General features: G+C 42.0%; 1 protein-coding gene across 2 annotated transcripts in view; it reads right to left on the bottom strand.

Annotated features, from left to right (window-relative positions):
• Positions 1 to 19418, bottom strand: part of STAC (SH3 and cysteine rich domain) — a 151348-nt gene that overhangs the window by 82446 nt on the left and 49484 nt on the right. For both annotated transcript variants that reach the window (XM_023214893.2, XM_023214894.2), the window contains exon 2: positions 9862 to 10138. In XM_023214893.2, the coding sequence (XP_023070661.1) occupies positions 9862 to 10138 (277 nt within the window). The remainder of the gene's footprint in view (positions 1 to 9861; positions 10139 to 19418) is intronic.

Raw genomic sequence — 19418 nt, 5'->3', positions numbered from 1 at the left:
TTTTTAGAGGCAGGAAAAACATTACTTTCCTGAAAGATCATCTCTACACAGTGGTTCAAGAAATCACCAAAGCACTTGCAAACATTATGGGCTGTAATTTGAGAGAGACAGCCTCTCTTTCCTTTGGCTGACTTAAAAAATATTCCCCCCTCCCCGAATTTGATCATTTAAGACTTCAGTTAATTACTATTAATAGTAAAATAAACAGTTTACAGGAAGGAAGGTCTGTATTTTTTTTCTTACACTGATAAGATAGAGGCAGTGTCTGACAACTTGGCAAATTTTTATTTTTTGGAAAGTTGTATGCATATGAAGACGTTCTCTTGCCACTTAGTCACTTTCTCATTCTTAATAGTCATGAGATGTTTAAGGATGGGATGGAGAGGGGAGATAGTGTCCACGTCTTTCTAAGATTAGCATATATGCATAGTAAGAAAAACAGATTTAGAGAAATATGTAGCAGTATTATGACCAATGTCATTGAGATGAACTAGACTCTAACAGTTCCTTTGGCTTCCCTACTTCCACAAACTGGTACCCAAAATAGAGTTCAGACATCCTCCCATTAGCAATTTGGTTTTAGGACATTCCAGTTTGATCACCTGGATAGGAGTCTGGGTGGGATGGCCTTGGAAGGCCAGGGAGAGCACCAGGAGGCTTGTTGAGCCCACCTTGTCCACCTATAATTGAAGAGTCAGTCATGGAAGGAGGCCCCACAGGCCTTTGGCTTATAGTGGCAGGGGCTCCCCCTTTCTGCCACTTTCTAGGTAATGTCTATTCCCCTTTCCTTTGTTACCTCTCAATCTCTCACTTGAATTTATGATGATGTCAGACTTGGTGTTCCCAGATATCAGTATAGGGCCCTTCACACAGTTGGTGCTTAGTCCATGGGTGATGGATAAATGATTATTGGAGTTAACTGCAATTCCACCTTCTTAATTCTCGGCATTTTGCTTTATGTATCATAAAAATGATCATAACTGTATTTCTGATGATAATATTTCTTGCTGGTTGAACACTCATTCACTCACTCAACAAATTCATGTTGGCCAGCTATTAGATAGGTGCTGGGCTTAGTACTAAGGACACTCCAGAGAACACAGCACATCATGGTGTCTGCCCTCTGGAATTTATGTTGTCACATTTGCCATGTGCCAGTTTATGTGACTGTATTACACGATCTGTCTCCTTTACCCCTTTAGACAATGCCATAAGGAAAGACATGCCTTGAAAAGTTATACTGTGTTAAACAAAAGGTAATTATAAACAGTATCTGCTTTTGGTTGGCAATAAAATACAAGAGAATCAGATAGCATGATAAAGGAATCTAAAGAAGAAATTTTAAAAATATGCTGAAATGATGTGTGGGATATAGGGAAGCAAAAAATAAAATTTCACAATCCAAATCCTTCGTAGAGGCAGTGAAGGACAGACCTGATACTGCAGCTGATTTAATTGCTAACATAAAGCAGCAGTGCCCGAGTCTTTAGGTTTTATAGACTAATATAAAAGGCAAGAATGTGCTAGTAACTTCAGTGAGAGCAAAGCAGGCAGGGAAACAATGCTAAAGAGCGGATCTGCGTAAAGACACCAGAAAGCCCTGAGTTGACCTCTGCTCACCAATCTGCCCCCACCTGCAAGAGACTCATTAGCTAAACTAGTGGAATCCATGGCAATTGACTCCCTTATGTATCTGCTACTCACGTTTTCTTCTTGAAAAAATATTACTGAAAATAAACTTTGAGCAACTGAGAAACAAAACAAAAATAAGAGCTTAAGCAAAGGGAAGTTAAGTACGGCTAGAAGAGAAGATTTGAAATGTTCCCAACACAAAGAAATGCTGAATGTTTGAAGTGATGGATAACTTAAATATCCTGATTTGATCATTAAACACTGCATGCATGTATCAAAATAACACACATAACTCCTAAATAGGTATAATTATTATGTATCAATGAAAAGGAAAGAAAAGAAGAAAAAGAATTGGGAAATTATGTAGTAATAGAATAGAATGGTGGTGAGTATTGAAACCAGTTAAAGCTAGAAATATCTAACAAGATGTATAAATCTTGTTATAAAATTTGTATATATCTTAAGATTTATTCTCAATCAAAAGTATGAATTATAAAACACTGAAATAATAAAAACCTGGATTGATTTTTAAAATCTGGATTAATTTGCAAAAACAGGAAGTAGAAATACTGTTGCTAGGGAGGTGGGAGTTGAGATGAAAAGTTCGGTAAATTTGTCTGGAATCACAGAGGAACAAAATACCATATTTATTTTTACTTTTTAATAATTTCAGAAATGTAGAATAAATAATGTGTTTGAAAATCTCAGAGGTAATTATTATTAGAACATATTATATATCTGCCAAGAGATGAGTAGCTATTAAAAAGAAAGAACATAGAAACCACATGTGAAACATCGCACACATACACAAAATGGAAAGAAACACAAGCTAGAAAGCATGTAAATCATAAGACAGAGGGAAAGCTAAATATTTCACTCATGACAAGAAATGCAAATCTTCTTCTGTTTGTGAATAAAAATTCAGGTTGGGCAAAAAAGAAATCTAAAAACAAATTATGTTTATTTTCAAAAGAAGCACTTAGAGAACACGACAAAAAAGGTTGAGTGTAAATGTAGATAAAGGCCTATCAAGCAAACATAAAAAAAAAAAAGAAACTAAGGTGGAAATATTATTATTAAAGTAGAATTAATGACAGAAGCTTTAAATGGGATGGGATGTCACTGACTGGGTGCAGTGGTTCACACCTGTAATCCCAGAAGTTTGGGAGGCCAAGGTGGGTGGATCACCTGAGTTCAGGAGTTCGAAACCAGCCTGGTCAACATGGTGAAACCCCCATCTCTACTAAAAATACAAAAGCTAGCCAGGCATGGTGGCAGGCACCTGTAATCCCAGCTACTCAGGAGGCTGAGGCAGGAAGGAAGGAAACACAGGCCAGAATCGCTTGAACCTGGGAGGTGGAGGTTGCAGTGAGCCAAGATTGCACCAAGGCACTCCAGCCTGAGCGACAGAGCGAGACTCTGGATAGGATGCCATTTTATTTGGGTATGGATATAATTCACAGTGAAGATATCCCTGTTATGACCTTCATGCACCAAGTATCTTTGCATTAAAATATGCAACACAAAGGAGAAATGAAGAGAAAGATGACAGATGAGGGAAGAGGGTCTCTGTGTCAGGCTGCCTTTTGGGCAGGCTGGAGCCTTGATATACTTGGGAGTGACTTTTAGAAAAATCAGAAAAAATTTTCCATGTTGTTCTTCTATTTTTGTTTAAATTTGCTTCCATTGCTGTTGTTTTTATTTGAAGGCAAACAATTTTTTCCCCATTTACTAACAACTGTTTTAAAAATACTCACTGTGTGCCAGGTGTATGCTGTATAGCTGCAATGGGAATAGGCACATAAATTACAGCTGGCTGTATCTTCGAGGCGCTTACCAAAGTCTAGACTGTCAATAACATGGAAATTCAGAGAAAGTAAGTGATCACCATAGAATTGGCTAAAGCATTTTCATTGGGTCTTGATAGATGTAGGACTGGATTGATGGAGAGAGAGAGTAGGAAGGAAGGATATTCAGATGTTCCAGTAGGAAGAGCCAAATGCTGGGGAACTAAAAATGGGCCCAGAAAATAGTATTAGGACCTTCCACGGATACGTGAATATTTGTGGGAGAGCAGTGGGACATACGATCACAAGAGCAGGCCTCCTCACTTCCTCCCGTCCTGTCTTCTCTTTCGATGGCAGCTCAAGGATTTTTTGAGATGACACGCAATGCTCCAGAGCACAACGGTATCCCCTAACGAGTATCACTTCCATTTCTGCGTGAGACTGTAGGATATGTCCTCCTTGAAGTCTACCAGCATCAATTTTTGCTCGATCTTTGGTTTAGTGTTTCATTTAAGTAATGTTCAATGAGAGATTTCTTAAAATACACAGTACTTGGCAGCAGGCATAAAATTTCAGAAAAATAATAGCAGACACTAACTTAAAAGTATGTTGTGCTTTTTTTAGCTGAAAGGTGCTGTGTACAAGCCGCACGTCCATGTGTGCCATTTATACTTAATAATCTCTGTGAGAACACTGGATGGACCTTATATTGAAGTCTTAACAACTCTTTAATGAATCTGCCCTTGTGAGAGTTAGAAATTCTCTCTGAATTATGTATATTAAAGAGATACATGCCAAACTGTGTTCAATAGCAGCCAAATGGAATTACAGAAAAGTAGCTGTTGATAGAGAACTCCTTAGTTACAATCCATTTGCCCCACTGCCTCCGTTCTCCACTGAGAACACCTGGGTTGTTTCCAGGATGGCAGGATTTCAAAATGCTAATGTGTGCTGTGAATATCCAAAGGGGGTGCACCAGACAGCATTTGCCAAGCACATAGTTTATCCTCTCCTCAAATCCACAGAGCCTACATCAATATTCTTTCTTTCTTTTTTTTTTTTAAGAGATGAAGTCTCACTCTGTTACCCAGGCTGGAGTACAGTGGTGTGATCATAGCTCATCGTAGCCTCAAACTCCCGGGCTCAAGTGATCCTTCCTCCTTAGCCTCCTGAGTAGCTGAGACTACAGGTGTGTGCTACTATGACTGGCTAACTTTATTCTATTTAATTTTATTCATTTTATTTTATTTTTTTAGAGACTGAGTCGGAAGTGGGGGAGTTCACTGTTTTGCCCAGGCTAGTCTTAAGCTCCTAGCCTCAAGCTATCCTCTTACCTTACCTTTCCCAGTAGCTGAGATTACAGGTACAAGCCACTGTGCCCAGCGGAGGCTGCTTCTGAAACTGCTCTTTTTAGTGTCTTGAACTCTGCCTCATTTTGCACTTGGGGCCCCAAGTGAGTTTAAACATTCTTCCAGATGAGATCTTTTCAACTATTTTAAGATAATAGTTTTCAAAGTCTTTTCCAGGCCAAACATTGCCACCTCCTGCAAACATTCCTTATCTGCTGGGTCACCATCTCCTTAGCATGACTATGTTCCAGCTTTACTTATTTTCACTTAAAATTCCATGACCAGGCTGGGTGCAGTGGCTCATGCCTGTAATTCAAGTACTTTGGGAGGCCGAGGTGGGCAGATCACTTGAGGTCAGGAGTTCAAGACCAGCCTGGCCAACATGCGAAACCCCATCTCTACTACAAGTACAAAAATTAGCTGGGACAGTGGCACCTGCCTGTAATCTCAGTTACTTGGGAGGCTGAGGCAGGAGAATTACTTGAACCTAGGAGACGGAGGTTGCGGTGAGCTGAGATCGTGCCACTGCCCTCCAGCCTGGGCGACAGAGCAAGACTCCATCTCAAAAAAAAAAAAAAAAAAAAAAATCTGTAACCACAATCAGTAGGATTCTCTCAAGTGGGCCGAACGTGCAAAGAGAGAAACAAACTATTTGCATCTGTTGGACCAGACATTACACCGCATTTTTTGTCTTCTAGTAGTAAAGAAGCAGCTAAGTTCTGGATACCAGAGATTAATAATTGCACTGGACAAACCACTGGGTTCTGGGTGCTGTATTTTAATATGGAAACACACTATGGCCCAAAGGAGAGTATCTCTGTGAAACATTTAGAGAGAATTTGTATTTTATTATTTACAAACTGTACAGCTCCTAAAACAACTTCAATTAAGTGATGGACAGAACCTTAGAGATGCAATTCTGTTCTAAGAATTCACAGAGTTGACATTTACTTTTTAATATTCCCCTTGATCTTTGTTTGGCCTTTCTTGCCAAAAGACAACTTCATTGATGAGCAAACATTGATTTGTCTTTTTAGTTCAATGTCTTTATGTATATGTGTGTGTGTGTGTGTGTGTGTGTGTATGTGTGTGCGTGTGGTGTGTGTTTACATATATATTTTTTCCATTCAAGGTTTGGTTAATGGCTTATGGCTTTGTTGAGCAATGGGATGAGGTCAGAATAGGTCAGAAAACAACCTAATTGTCAAATAACAGCACAGCAGGAAGGTCTGGGACTCAGTGTAATGTAGTATTTTCTCATGTTATATGATTCATTATAATGGCAATATAATGTTTTAGGTACAGCAATTGCAAGGTTCATCTGCATTTTAAATTTGTTCCTAGTGGAGAGTGTTTTATGCTTCATCTTGTAGCATCAAAGTATGTTTACAGATATAGTGGAGCCTTGTCCTGATCTTATTTACCATTCTAGTGCTGTGAGTGTTGGCAGCCAATGACTCACAGATGCCCCCCGTTTTCTTTCCAGGGAGCTGTCCTTGGCCAAGTGGGATGTTCCTTGCCTGGAAGGCTGCACTCCCACTACTTCCTGGGGGCAGGCATGGCTAGTGACTGAGGGACAGAAATGTACAAAGCCTAGTCCTTTGTCTGAAGGTGGGACCACTCGGTGGAATTAGTCTGAAGCAGATTCCAGGTGAGACCACACCCTTGCTTAGCTCCTTCCCCCGTCTCTCCTGCTTCTTTGACTCTCCTTCTGCTGAGGGCACTCCTCACAACAAATCTCTTTCGTAAGACGCCCCCTCTCAGGCCCTGCTTCTAGGGATGCTTTCCTAAGCCATTGCCATTATTATTTCCCCCAGTGGATGCTAATTATGAAAGTGAATGATTCTTTGTGCAGCAACTGTATCAAGAAACTTGAAATTTTAGACAATGAAACACATTTTTCGAAATATCTGTTTAGAAAATATGACTCTGTTTAATATGCTGTGTCTTCTAAGTGACTTTGAATTAAAAACATTTAGTTAATTTAAAAATAGTTTTCAAAACAAGATATCTGGCAGTAAACAGAATGGAGCCCCTCAGAAACTTCTCCTTATTTGATGAAGTAGACCCATGCATTGAGTTAGTTATATTAATAGTACATGTTGACTTGTTGAAGTCTTTGAAATTTCAATGAGATGCAGATTATCACACAGATTTAATGCTTTCCTGAAATGAGTCATTGTAGACAGTTAATTCGCTGTAAGATAGAATGCCGTAAATGGAATACATTTAGGTGGTACACAGTGAAGCTGAGTTCTCCCACCCCTAACCACCATTGTCAAGGCCTAGGAGTGGATCTGCTTGGTGGAGGAAGTGTGTTCCTCTAGCCAAGTACAAGAGACAGCTCAGAATTCTCTTAGACTAAGACTCAGTATTGAGTCCCAGTGACTCAAAGGCAGGGGCATTCAGCGTTGAAGCTGACAGACACACCTAACTGCCTATTTCATGTCTTTGTGAAAAGCTGGGTTGATCATCTTTGGCTTGCTTAGGTGACCAAAGTTTCAGGGAAAGGGTAGCTTAAGCGGTGATCATAAAGGGTATCAATATGTTGAAGGCAAGGTTAGGTTAGCTGGAGGATGTGCCACGGTGCCTGCTAAACACAACAAGTCTGAGGACCTGGTAAATAGCAATTTCAGGTGTCAAGTTCAACGGCAAAGGCCTAGCTGGCAATAAGAAGCTAAGGAAATTAGAAATGGGTGGGCAGTGAATGAGGCTGGGGTCCTGGTCTACTTTTATTGATCAGGGATCTTATGGCAAAGGTGAGGACTTTCCATCTTCATGGCACAGCTGTCAGGAAGGCATAAACGTGAGTCCTTGTAAACTGAACTGTGAGTGTACATGGAGGATGTCAGGTTCATTTTATTTTTAAAGAAGTATCTGTCAGTTGGAAAGAGCACAGATGAGGTTTGATTCTTCTTGGCTATCATTATACAACCTTTGGTTCCCAGTTGAAAGGAAAAAACAAATAACTTTAACATCTTTTCTGAGATGTCATTCTAAGGCGATAACAGCAGGTAGTCTTTCCGTAAAATCTAGAATATGAGGATAACCTGTGGCTTGAAGGAAACAAATCTTCAGGTAATCTATGTGGAGACAGAAAGCTATGTCTGAAGAGTCAAGAAAGAGAGAGAGGCAGATCAATTGTGCTCCATTATCAGATAATTAAAACACCCTATGTATTGTTTTAGGAAGTTACAGCATACACCAGCCCCTACTTATCTTCATTTCTCTTCCTCTTCTTACCTACTTCCTCCTGCCTTTTCCTTCTCCCCCTTTTCCTTCTGCTCCATATCCTCTTTCTAAACCCCTTTGTTCTTTCCTGAAGGGAGCCTAATATTGGTTTATTTTGTTTCTGTCCTTGAAAAGAGCAGTGAGACTTGTTGATTGTTTTTTCTTTCCTTATGAAGATAAAATGACAGCTGCAATGTAAATTTATTTCTGATGAGAGAAAAGTGCAGTGCAATTCTCTTTAGCATAGGATTTTTTTTTAGTGATGTTCAAAATAGGGTCTTTCAAAATTGTTGTTGTACTTGAGGTGTACCTAGAATCCTCTTTAGGGTAATGACTATGACATTCCTCAGAGGTGAACTCATTTCTGTTACTCATTTTTAAAAACACATCCTCTGTCTTTTCACACTCATCACAATGAGATCTAAAATAGAGGCTCATCATCACCTATTTAAGGGTTATTTACGAATAACACTGCCTTGAAAAGGCCCACTGGAAATTTGTGTGGAAATTGAAAGTGACACAGATTCAGAAGCCAGGCAGGCACAGAAACTAAGTTAGAGGCCGAAGTGTCTAAGTGCTGTAAGCATGAGACATGATGAGACCCTCCCACCACCCCCGGCCCAGCAGCCCCAAGCTGACAGTCAGATGCTAGGCATTAAGTCCATATGGAGATGTGAAGTGGAAGGGTGGGAGCTCCAAGACTTAGCAGACTCTACCAAACAAAAAAAATCAGTAATCCAGAGAGCATCCTAAATGGTAGATTAGATACTGAGCCCATTCTCCACCCCTCCCTGTATCCAAGCCCTTTGCCAGGTGGCTTGCAGTCCTTGCTACTAGAGACGGCAGGTGGGGGCTAGGGGGTTGCCCCTGCCTTGACTATGGGTTTGGCCACATAACTTAATTCAGCTAATGAAATGTCAGTAGAAGTCATACTGTGCCACCTCCGGCCCAAGGCCTTAAGAGGCTTTGGATGCTCCCAGTTGTCCTTGCCATGAGAAGTGCAAGATGTGGCTAGCCCACTGGTTCAAGGAGAGGGCAGGAGATAAGGAGAAGAGAGAAGATGCAATAACAAAGCTGAGTCTGGATCAGCCACACCTCAGCTGATTTGAAGATGCCTGAGTGAGGGTAAAACATGGCCATTTTTAAAGAACTTCTATCAGCACTTTAAAACTACTTTTTAGGGTGGCTTTTAGGCAACTTTCTGGTGGAAATCTTTGACTGATACAAGCACTGTTCCTAAGTGTCGCCATTTAAAAGAAGAAAATGAGTCAGAGTGGCTAGAAAATGGGAACATGAGTACATAAAGGTTTTCTGAAAATGAGAACAAGCCTTGTGTGCGATTGTAAGAAGGGTTACTATTACCCACCATTTTGAATATCCTACCCCTTAACTGAGCCTTGGAAAAGGGTGAGGAGAACTGCAGAACCCTGACTTCCAGGCCATATTGGATGTCATTGATATGACCATGCACATATGACAGATATTGGCATTTTTTTGGGAAGCAACAAGGATTCCAAGTCTCACTCATTGCCTATATGCAGTGACGGGCTGATGCAGGTGTTCAAAGACCCAGACCTTGGGCTTCAATGCAAGAACACGCTAAAGAGCTTTAGGGATCTCCAGGGGATCAGCTGAAGTCCTGATTACAACTATATCACAACCCAACTTCTCCCACTACCCAGTGCTGCTTCCCTTACCTTCTCACAAATATTGTTCCCCAAAGCACTCCTGAATGATCTTCCCACATGTAAATCTCTGAGGCCTAGCATCTGTCCGTAGGTACCCGGACCCGTGGCACACCACTCTCACTCAGCTTTCCGGGGGTGCTGGGATCTGGAGAAAGGGGTGGGAGAAGGCCTTACCCACTATCATGTGGTTGCAGACATCACAGAAAGTGGGCTTCTTGAAGATGTAATCCTGAAAGGCATGAGCCTTGCTGCCTGGATGCAGGCCAGCCCTGGCAGGTGTGGACGTCAGGCTTCCTGGAGCAGGGAGTGGGCTGGAGCTGGGGCTGATCTCAGCCACCATGTGTGCTTGCAGTTTCGTGTCTTCACTGTTGGTTCGCTGGAAGAAGTTGTCAGCACTTTTGCTCCGTAAACTCTTGGTCTTGAAAGAAAGTGATCGTTTTAGTTTCTGGAGCTGCAATGCAATGACAGAACAGTCTCTCTTACGATCAATGGATCAAGCAGACCGAGGCTGTGGGGGTAAGGTCTGCTGTGTGCGCTGCACAGTCCCCACGGACACCCTCAGCCTTGTGAAGGCTCATAAATGTCCCTGTGTGGGTGAGGTGATGGCAGTGCCTAGTAAAGAGGGAATATCCCCCGCCCCTGCCGCTAAGCCAGATGAGCAGAAAGAGGTCCTGTTTTGCCCTTGCTTCTGCCCCTGCTCCTCCTCCCCTGCCTCCTTAAAGTCCTACCAGTGTGCTGTCAAAGTGTCCCACCACATTGGGTTTTGACATAATTTGCCTTTTGAATTTGAATCATTGGAAATATTAAGTATACATACTCATAGACTCAAAGGCTACATGTGTAAAGCTGGCCTTTCTCTCTTATGATCACTTAGCAGCCACTTGTCTCTGCACACAGTAAAGCAGAAGAGTCTATTGTCTGACTCAAAATCGATCTCGCTGAACTATCCACAGAGCACAAACCAGGAACTCTCAAGTCTGCTTGGGTCTGAAGCATATGGATAAGTAACTTGTGTGTGTGTGTGTAGGACATAGGACATATTGTATTATCCCTTTGACTTTCTCTGCTCTTCCTGCTGCCCTCCCTCTTGTTTTGACCATGACAAACTAGACTGTTTCTCCTTTGCCTCTGGGGCTTATGAAAAGGCACCAAAACAGGTTTGGAAAAGCACAAGATTCTGGAAGGTCTGGGTCTGAGTGTAATCTACCCCTCTATTCTGGATCCAGGAACTGGAGGATTCTGGACCCTGATGACAGCTTGTACCATGGTGCACCTTGCTCTGTCCATCCCCACAGTGGCCTTTTAAAAGTCTCTCCTGTTTACTCTGCTTTCTCATCACTAGTCCTTAGTACATAGTTTTTCTTTTCACCCAGCAACAGGTCACTTCACCTTTAAGGTGGTTTCTTTTTGTAATTGAATATCCATGGGAGTTCTTTCTGTTGCCGGGAATAAACATGTATGACCCAAAGCTTCAGAAAAAAGATGCTCAGATATCAAACTAAAAAGCTTCTACACAGCAAAGGAAACTGGAAGAAGCTGTCAGCACTTTGCTCCATAAACTCTTGGTCTTGAAAGAAAGTGATCGTTTTAGTTTCTGTAGCTGCAATGCAATGATGGACCAGTCTCTCTTACGATCAATGGATCATGCAGACCCAGGCTGTGGGGGTGAGATGTGCTGTGTGCATGGCACAATCCCCACTGACACAGAGTGAAGAGACAACCTATAGAATGGGAAAAAGCATTTGCACAATATGCATCAGCAGGAGATTGATATCTAGAATATACAAGAACTCAAACCTCTCAATGGCAAAAAAAAAAAAAAAAAAAAACAAACAAAAAAAAAACAAAAAAAACAAACAAACAAAAAAAACCCTCCCAACAATCCAATTTTAAAATGAGAAAATGATCTGAACAGACATTTCTCAAAAGAAGACATACAAATGGCTGACAAATATATTTAAAAAGTTCAACATCACTAATCATCAGGGAAATGCAAATCAACACCACATTGAAGCATCATCTCACCCCAGTTACAATGGCTATTAACAAAAATACAAAAATGACAAACGCAGAGAAAAGGGAACTCATAGACACTGTTTGTGGGAATGCAAACTAGTGCAACCTCTATGAAGACCAGTACGGGGGTTCCTCAAAAAGCTACAAATGGAACTACCATGTGATTCAGCAATCCCACTGCTGGGAATTTATCTAAACGAAAGGGAATCATTATACTGAGGAGACATCTGCCCCACCACGTTAATTGTAGCACTATTCACAATAGCCAAGATACGGAGTCCATCTATTGGTCCAACAACACAATGAATGGATAAAGGAAATATGATACATGTACATGATGAAATAACATTCAGCCATAAGAAAGAATGAAACTCTATCATTTGTGGATGACATGGATGGAACAGGAGGACATTATGTTAAATAAAATAAGCCAGGAAAAGAAAGTTAAATGCTGCATGTTCTCACTCACATGTGGAAGCTAAAAAAAAGTTATCTCGTAGAAGTTAAAAGTAGAACAGAGGATACTAGAGACTGGGAAGGGCAGGGAGAAAGGAGGATAGGGAAAGATTTTTTATATAAAAAAATGACAGCTAGATAGGAGGAATAAGTTCTAGTGCTCTACAGCACTGTAGGATAACTATAGTTAACCATAATATATTATATAGTTTCAAATAGTTAGAAGGAGGATAGTTCTGAATGTTCCCAACACAAAAAAATGATAAATATTTGATGTTATGAATATGCTAATTACCCTAATGTGATCACTATACTTTACATGCGTTGCAAAATCACTATGTACTCCATAAATAGGTACAATTATTTTATGTCATTAAAAATAAAATCATAAAAGTAATTTAAAAGGAGAAAAATAAACAAATGGTGCTCAGTACTCTTGTCTAATAAGGGTCTCCATAAGTGTGGTCAGACTCCCCCGACACAATATATCACACAAGTTTACATGGCCTTGCCAAGCCCAACCACCCCAGTCTCAACCCTCTACGTTCCACTTCAGAAGTCCAGGAAGATATGGTGGTCATTAGTGTTTGGGGTAGACTACAAAAAGCCTGCAGTTCTCTCCCCTTTCCCTTATCCATGCACTTTGCAGTGTGAATTTGCATCTCAATCTGTCAAAAGTGGAGTCTAGTTTCCCACTCCTTGAATCTTGTTGGTTTCTGAAATTTGACCAATAGAAGGTAGCAGAAGCAATTTTAAAGCAGTTCCAAGCCCAGGCCTTAAGAGCCTTCCATACTTCTGTCCTCCCTCTAGAAACCTACCAAACTGCCCAGTGAAGCCTGAAGGATTATAAGACACATGGTCTAGTCAATTCTCTGCCACTTTAGGATACGGTCCAGAAGCAGAGCCACCCTGCTCTCCTGCAGGAATAAGGGAGTCTAGATGAGACCAGAAGCACTATCCAGCTGAGTCCTTGTCAAATTGTCAACACACACACTCTTCAACTAAAAAGATGACTGGTGTTCTAAGTCATTAAACTGGGTATCTATAGTGTGTACACAACAATAGATAACCAGTACAATGCTGTTCTCTCCACCCTCCTGCATGTAGTGGGATTGTATTTCTTTGCCCTCCTGAGGTCAGGTGTGGTTGTGTGAAGCCAGCTGTCCACTTCAGGGAGCCTTACAAAAGAGAGGCCCTGCAAAGCCCTCTGAGAAGCCCCACTAGGGCTGCTAATAGGGCATGATCAGCTAGAAAAGGCTAGCCAGAGAAGCTGTAACAACCTGCAGAAAGGTCAGAAACGCTGGACCAGCTAAGACTTTTGTCCCTTTCCCTCTGCCCTACAGCTCAGACTAACAGAGGAGTCAGAGCTGCCAAAGAAGGAGGAAGAGGGAGGTGTCCCTGAGTTATTGTGGAGTTGCTTATTGCTGAGGCATAAGCTAGTGTATCCTGATGGATACAGGGCAGTGAGTCCTGAGTCCTTGGAAGCATAGCATTGATTTTGAAGAGGACGCTCCATCTCTGAAAAAAGCTAAGTGAGGGGGGCTATGAGACAGTCATTCATTGAGATTGAGCCACGTTGAGGTGAGGACCTGGATGCTGCAAAGGAGCAGTGCAGACACTCTTCACTTCAAGTCCTTCAGGCTATAAACTGGACTGATGCTGGAGGAAGGGAGGCTTACACAGGAGGTAAGACTGAAGTTTTATTTTAGAAGGGCATTTAATACATTAAACTGAACAGGAAGATAAGGAATCTGCCAAGGTTTTGTCATGGGATGTGCAACCCAGGGAGAGGTTTATCAAAGTAAACAACATCACACAGAAAAATCAAAATCATTTTCTGTTTGCTCCCTACTGAGTTCAGATGATTCAATAAATTGACTACTCATGTCTCAAAATCAGAATAACACCCACCCTGTCGTGAGAGTGGCAGAGGATAATGTGTGGGAGAGCCCTCTGAGAACTCCACAGGATATAAGTGGATGGTGGATGATGGGGGGCAAAAGGAGGAAGCAAGGAGCTGGGAATACGGAGCTGAGCTAAGTGCTTCGCCAGGCAACCTATCTTAATCCTTCCAACCATTTGGTGATGATGCGATTTTATCCCTGGAGAAATGGAAACTGAGGGTGGTTAAGCAACTTGCCTAAGGTCACACAGCTTCTGTGAATCAAGACCAGGGTTCAGATTGAATCTGCTTTCCTCCAGTCCCCATCCCCATGCTTTTTCCACTGCTGATGAGTCTTTAGAGGAGGGATGGAGTGGTGGAGGAGAGTTACCCCCTACCTCCAGGGAGATGATACTACTTCTGGCCATCAGTGAGGAAGTGGAGCAGGAAAGCAAATCTGCTTTTGGGGGAATTATTTCTTTCATTTTATGTGTTTCAAATTTCTAAAAAAATGAAAAAAGAGCATGCCCTGTTTATCAAAGGAAAGCATCAAATGTCACTGCATGGCCTCTGCTGCCAGGACAGGGAAAGTGACAGGGAGGATGCTTACACATATCCAGTCTTGTCTCCCTCCTGTGCTCACGTGCTTTACTTCTCCTTTCAAACCCTTTGTCATACGCAGTATGGTGTTCTGTGTTCCCCGGAAGTTTATGTATGATGTTCAAGTATGATGCCAGGAGACCTGCCACATTTTTCTTGCTCTGGGGGACGTGGCTTGGAAATTGTATCAAGCCATTGGACCCTGCCTGCCTCTAGAGCTGGAGAATCTGTTTTGGAAATCACTGTGACTTATTCAAGTGGGAATCTTAAAAGAAATACCTATAAGTTAAATTAAGCCCTAGACATGAGCTTAAAGGAACATGCTTTCTCTAATTATCCCAAAAGAGCAGAGGCCAGAAGAGAACATATGAAATGCAGAAATAGAAGCAAACCCTGATCATCACAGATGTCACAAAGTGATCAGCTTCCATGTACCACTGCCATGGCCCAGCTCCATTTTATTTATAATAATAATGATAAAAGAAACAGATATTCTTTAGAACCTTACCATGTGCTTGAAAGTACTCTATATCATTTACTTCATGTAATCATTCTAGCAACCTTATGGGTAAGGGATCATTCATTCAATAATTCATTCAGGCCGGGTGTGGTGGCTCACACCTGCAATCCCAGCACTTTGGGAGGCTGAGGTGGGCACATCACCTGAGGTCGGGAGTTCGAGACCAGTCTGACCAGCATGGAGAAACCCTGTCTCTACTAAAAATACAAAATTAGCCAGGCGTGGTGGTGCATGCCTGCAATCCCAGCTACTCGGGAGGCCGAGTCAGGAGAATTGCTTGAACCTGGGAGGCGGAGGTTGTGGTCAGCCAAGATCGTGCCATTGTACTCCAGCCTAGGCAACAAGAGTGAAACTCCATCTATATAATAGTAATAATAATATTAATAATAATAATTCAATGAATGTGTATCATGGGTACTGCTCTGAGCTAGGCATAGACCTTGATTTGGGGGCTACAATAGTAAAAAACAGGATTAAAACCTTCATTTTAAGGTTTTAAGATCTAGTGGGTGGAGATAGACTATAGGTAGATAATCAAAGTGGTAAATAATATAAATTTGGATGGGGAGAGGAGGTACGAAGGAAAATAGGGCCAGAGCTGGGCATTAGAAGGTGACAAGGAAGGCTTCTCTGACCGGTGACAGTGGAACAGAGACATGAAGTGAGTGAGTGAGCTACGCTGGAGAAGAGCATTGTGGGTAGTAGAAAAACCTGGAGCTGAGGCCCCAACAAGAGAGCAAGGGCATGGTATTGGAAAAGCACTGGGAGGTCGCTGCATCTGGATAAGAACCATGGGGGACAGAAAGAGCGGATGCCAAGGCCAGCTTCTTGCTGGACCTTGTAGGTCATGGCAAGGGCTTTGGGATTTATCCTAAGGGTGATGGTTTTGAACAGGGGAGTGACAGGCTCTGACTTTTATTTAAAAGGGTCACTCTAGCAGCTGTGTGGAATACTGGCTATAGGAGGGCAAGATGGAAACAGGCAGACAAGTTGGGAGAGGAGACTCTTGCGATAATCCTGATGAGAAGTAATTTTAGCTTGGCCTTGCATAGGTACGGTAAGATATGGCTGAATTTGGAGTTGAGTTTTGAATACGTTTGAAATGCTTATTTGGAATTCAAGTGGGGCTGCCAGTTAGGCAGCTTGATATATGATTCTGGGATTCCAGGGAAAGGTCCAAGCTGGAGTAATACCTTGGGAGTAATTAGCATATTGATGGTATTTAAAACCATGAGACTAGATGAGATCACTACATAGGCAGTGAGTGCAGACACGGAGGAGAAGTGATCTGAGGACAGAGCTCTGGGACATTCCAGTATTTAGAGGACAAGAAGATTGGTAAGGACAAGCAAAGGAACTTGAGAAGGAGAGGCTGGTGAGGAAGGAGAAGACCCAAAGAGAGGAGTGTGTTAGAAGCTGAGGGAGGAAAATGATTCAAAGAAGAGAGAATAGCCAAAAGCATGAAATAAATCTTAAATAATAATGTCAAGTAAGGAGAGGTTTAGGAATTGGTTATTGTATTTGGTAAAGGGAATGTCTTTGGAAGACCTTAACAGTAGCAGATTCAGTGAAGTGGTGAGTGTGAAAACCTAACTGAGGAGGTTTCAGGAGAGGATGGCTGGAAGAAAAGTGAGCAGAGGGAAAAGTGAGCAGAGGTAGTGAACATGGACAGTTGGTTTGAGAAGCTTTGCTATAAAGATTAGTGAAAAGGGGCAATATCTGAAGGGAAATGTAGCATCCAGGGAGTTTTTCTGTCATAGTTTGTTTAAATACAGGAGCCTACTCCAGCATGTGTTAAATCTGATGATGCATAAGAGAGAAAGGGGCATGCTGGAGCCATGTCCCTGGGTAGTTGAGAAGAAGGAGTGCCTTTAGATTGGAGTGAGGCAGGCTGCTGTAAGGAGAAAGATGGAGAAGAGTTGGTGGAATTGGTATTGGCTGGATGTGGCCTTTCCCTTTTGATTGCTTCTATATTCTCAGTGAATAAAGAAAAAAATCATCTGTCTCCTGAGTCAGAGACAATGGGAGATGGAGGGAGGAGATGTCAGAAGCTGAAAGAGGGAGATGTGGAATAACCATTTCAGAGACAGGGGAGGGTGAATGGACTAGAGCAATGCACAGTGGTAGGATGAGAAGGTAGCTCAGAGGGTCCATTTTAGGTTATTTCCTCATTTTACAGATGACAAAACAGAAAAATGGCAACTTGCCCAAAGTTAAATGGCTAGGAAGTTGCAGACTGAAGACCCTCATACAGACCCGTCTGTCTACAAAGCTTCTAAAGCCAAATGGACTTTCATAAGATATCCCACCCTTGATGTGCTCTTAGCAAAATTTCTCTGCTTAGTGTGTTTTATTTTCTGGTGCCTGCCGGAATTTCAGCAATAATCCATGTGGTTGCCAGGTTGAGCAACACTACTTCTGTGGCAATTAGTCAGGGAATGCAAAAATTGGGAGTCATGAGAGCGCTGGAACACAGAGAATTGCAGCCTGAAGGTGAATGCAATAGCAGGTGTATTGATTTACCAGTCTGTTCCGTAGTGGCACATCAAGTTAATTAACCAGTGTGCACTTGATTGTTTCTGCCAGGATCTAAAGTTCACGCTATATGGGAAAGGGGTGGTTCTGATGCAAAGAGTCTGCCCACACAGGCAGTAAATTAGGAGGTCCAGTCACCATATCAACTGTTTCCTGCCCACTGACATTTAACCACAAAGTCGGTTGCCACTATGCAGTCATTTCCTTGGCTATTTAACACTGTACCATTAATGTAGTGACTTTTATTTCTGGGTTGAAATAAAGTCATCAGGGAACCTTTGACAAGCAAACGCTTCCTTCTTGATGCTCACATGTGGTCTATGTCTTTGATTTTTAAATGGACATTTGTTTTTAACCTGTTAACTTTTCTAAAATAGTTGTGTCTTGTTCAATGAATAAAGAGCATTGAAATGCTCATTATTTCCATTTTTCCGAGAAAATATTAAACCATTAAATGATGACATCTAAGAATTGAGCACATAACGGTCATATTGTGGCCCAATAGCCCTCGTGCATTGACACGCAAAGCCAGCTCCCTTCACACTCCAGCCGCCATGCAGATTCACCTCATCTATTCCAAGTTTGGCTGATGGTGTAGTTTGTCAAAGCACTTTCCACATTCACTGCTAACATTTTATATGTGAACTCAATGGACAGACAGTGAGCATTGGGGGTCTTTAGAGATGTAGTGTTTAGGATGAGGATTAAATTTCTCACCAACAGTTTTACCCCACTCACAGCTTGATTTCTTTTACAGCAAGTACAATACATTCTAGGTACTGATTTGTTTTAGTTTGGATGGCGACTTCAAAGTTGAAATATTCTTCTTACATCTACCTGGTTCTGTCATAGCCAGCTCCAAAAACCAGTTATTAGTGACTGTATTGGTAAAGCAACAGGTATGATTGACTGCATGCTCTGCCACTGATGAAATGTGCAGTCATGGGCAAGTCTCTCAAGCTCCCTGGCTTCGGTTCTGCCAGTAAATATAGAGGATGAGCTCAGTGGCTGCAAAGTTCCCTTCCAGCTCTGAGAATTCAGCATGGTGAGAAAATACAAAAGACTTTAAATGGTCTCCACTTTTAGGAAGTCTAAGATCTAATTCTGGAGAAAAATAGCAATGCATAAAACTTTCTGAGGGTGACACAGGCCTATATTTATATTAATAAGTGAAGCTGGGTGTTTCGATCACTGCCTACTCTGTCAGAAACAGGAGCTATCAATGGAGGCTGAAATAGTCAGAGGCATTCTTTCAAACCTTGAAGTATGAATCAACATTAAAACATATAATTCAACTGTTTAAGTGCTCTGAAGGCCTCCCTCAGTTCTAGGTTATACCAGGTTCCTTACTGTGGGATATGGGACCCTTCCTGCTGGATTGCAGCCATCACCTGTCCAGTATTATTTCCAGGCATCCCCTCCTGCACCCCATGCACCTAGATACACTAAGAGCAGGCCCCAGTTTTCCAATGATACATAAACCTTAAGTGCATTGGTTTGTTCTTCCTGGGAGGTCTGTGTCTCATTCAGTGTGTCTGAAGCATGCCTGGTTCACCTAACTTTAACTTCTCTGTGGAGTCTGGCCTGGCCCTCCTTGCAGGTGGTTCTGGACGCTCCCTCCTACATGACCCCAGTGCGCAGCATGTGCGATGTGTTACCCCCCTTCCTACCTCCTGCTCTGGGGCTCTCCTGCAGACCATGAAGCCACTTCCAACAGGAAGC

This window comes from Piliocolobus tephrosceles, chromosome 2, assembly GCF_002776525.5.
Source record: "Piliocolobus tephrosceles isolate RC106 chromosome 2, ASM277652v3, whole genome shotgun sequence".
Taxonomy (NCBI): domain Eukaryota; kingdom Metazoa; phylum Chordata; class Mammalia; order Primates; family Cercopithecidae; genus Piliocolobus; species Piliocolobus tephrosceles.
The sequence above is the reverse complement of the archived record's forward strand: the minus strand, read 5'-3'. Positions and strand labels throughout refer to the sequence as shown.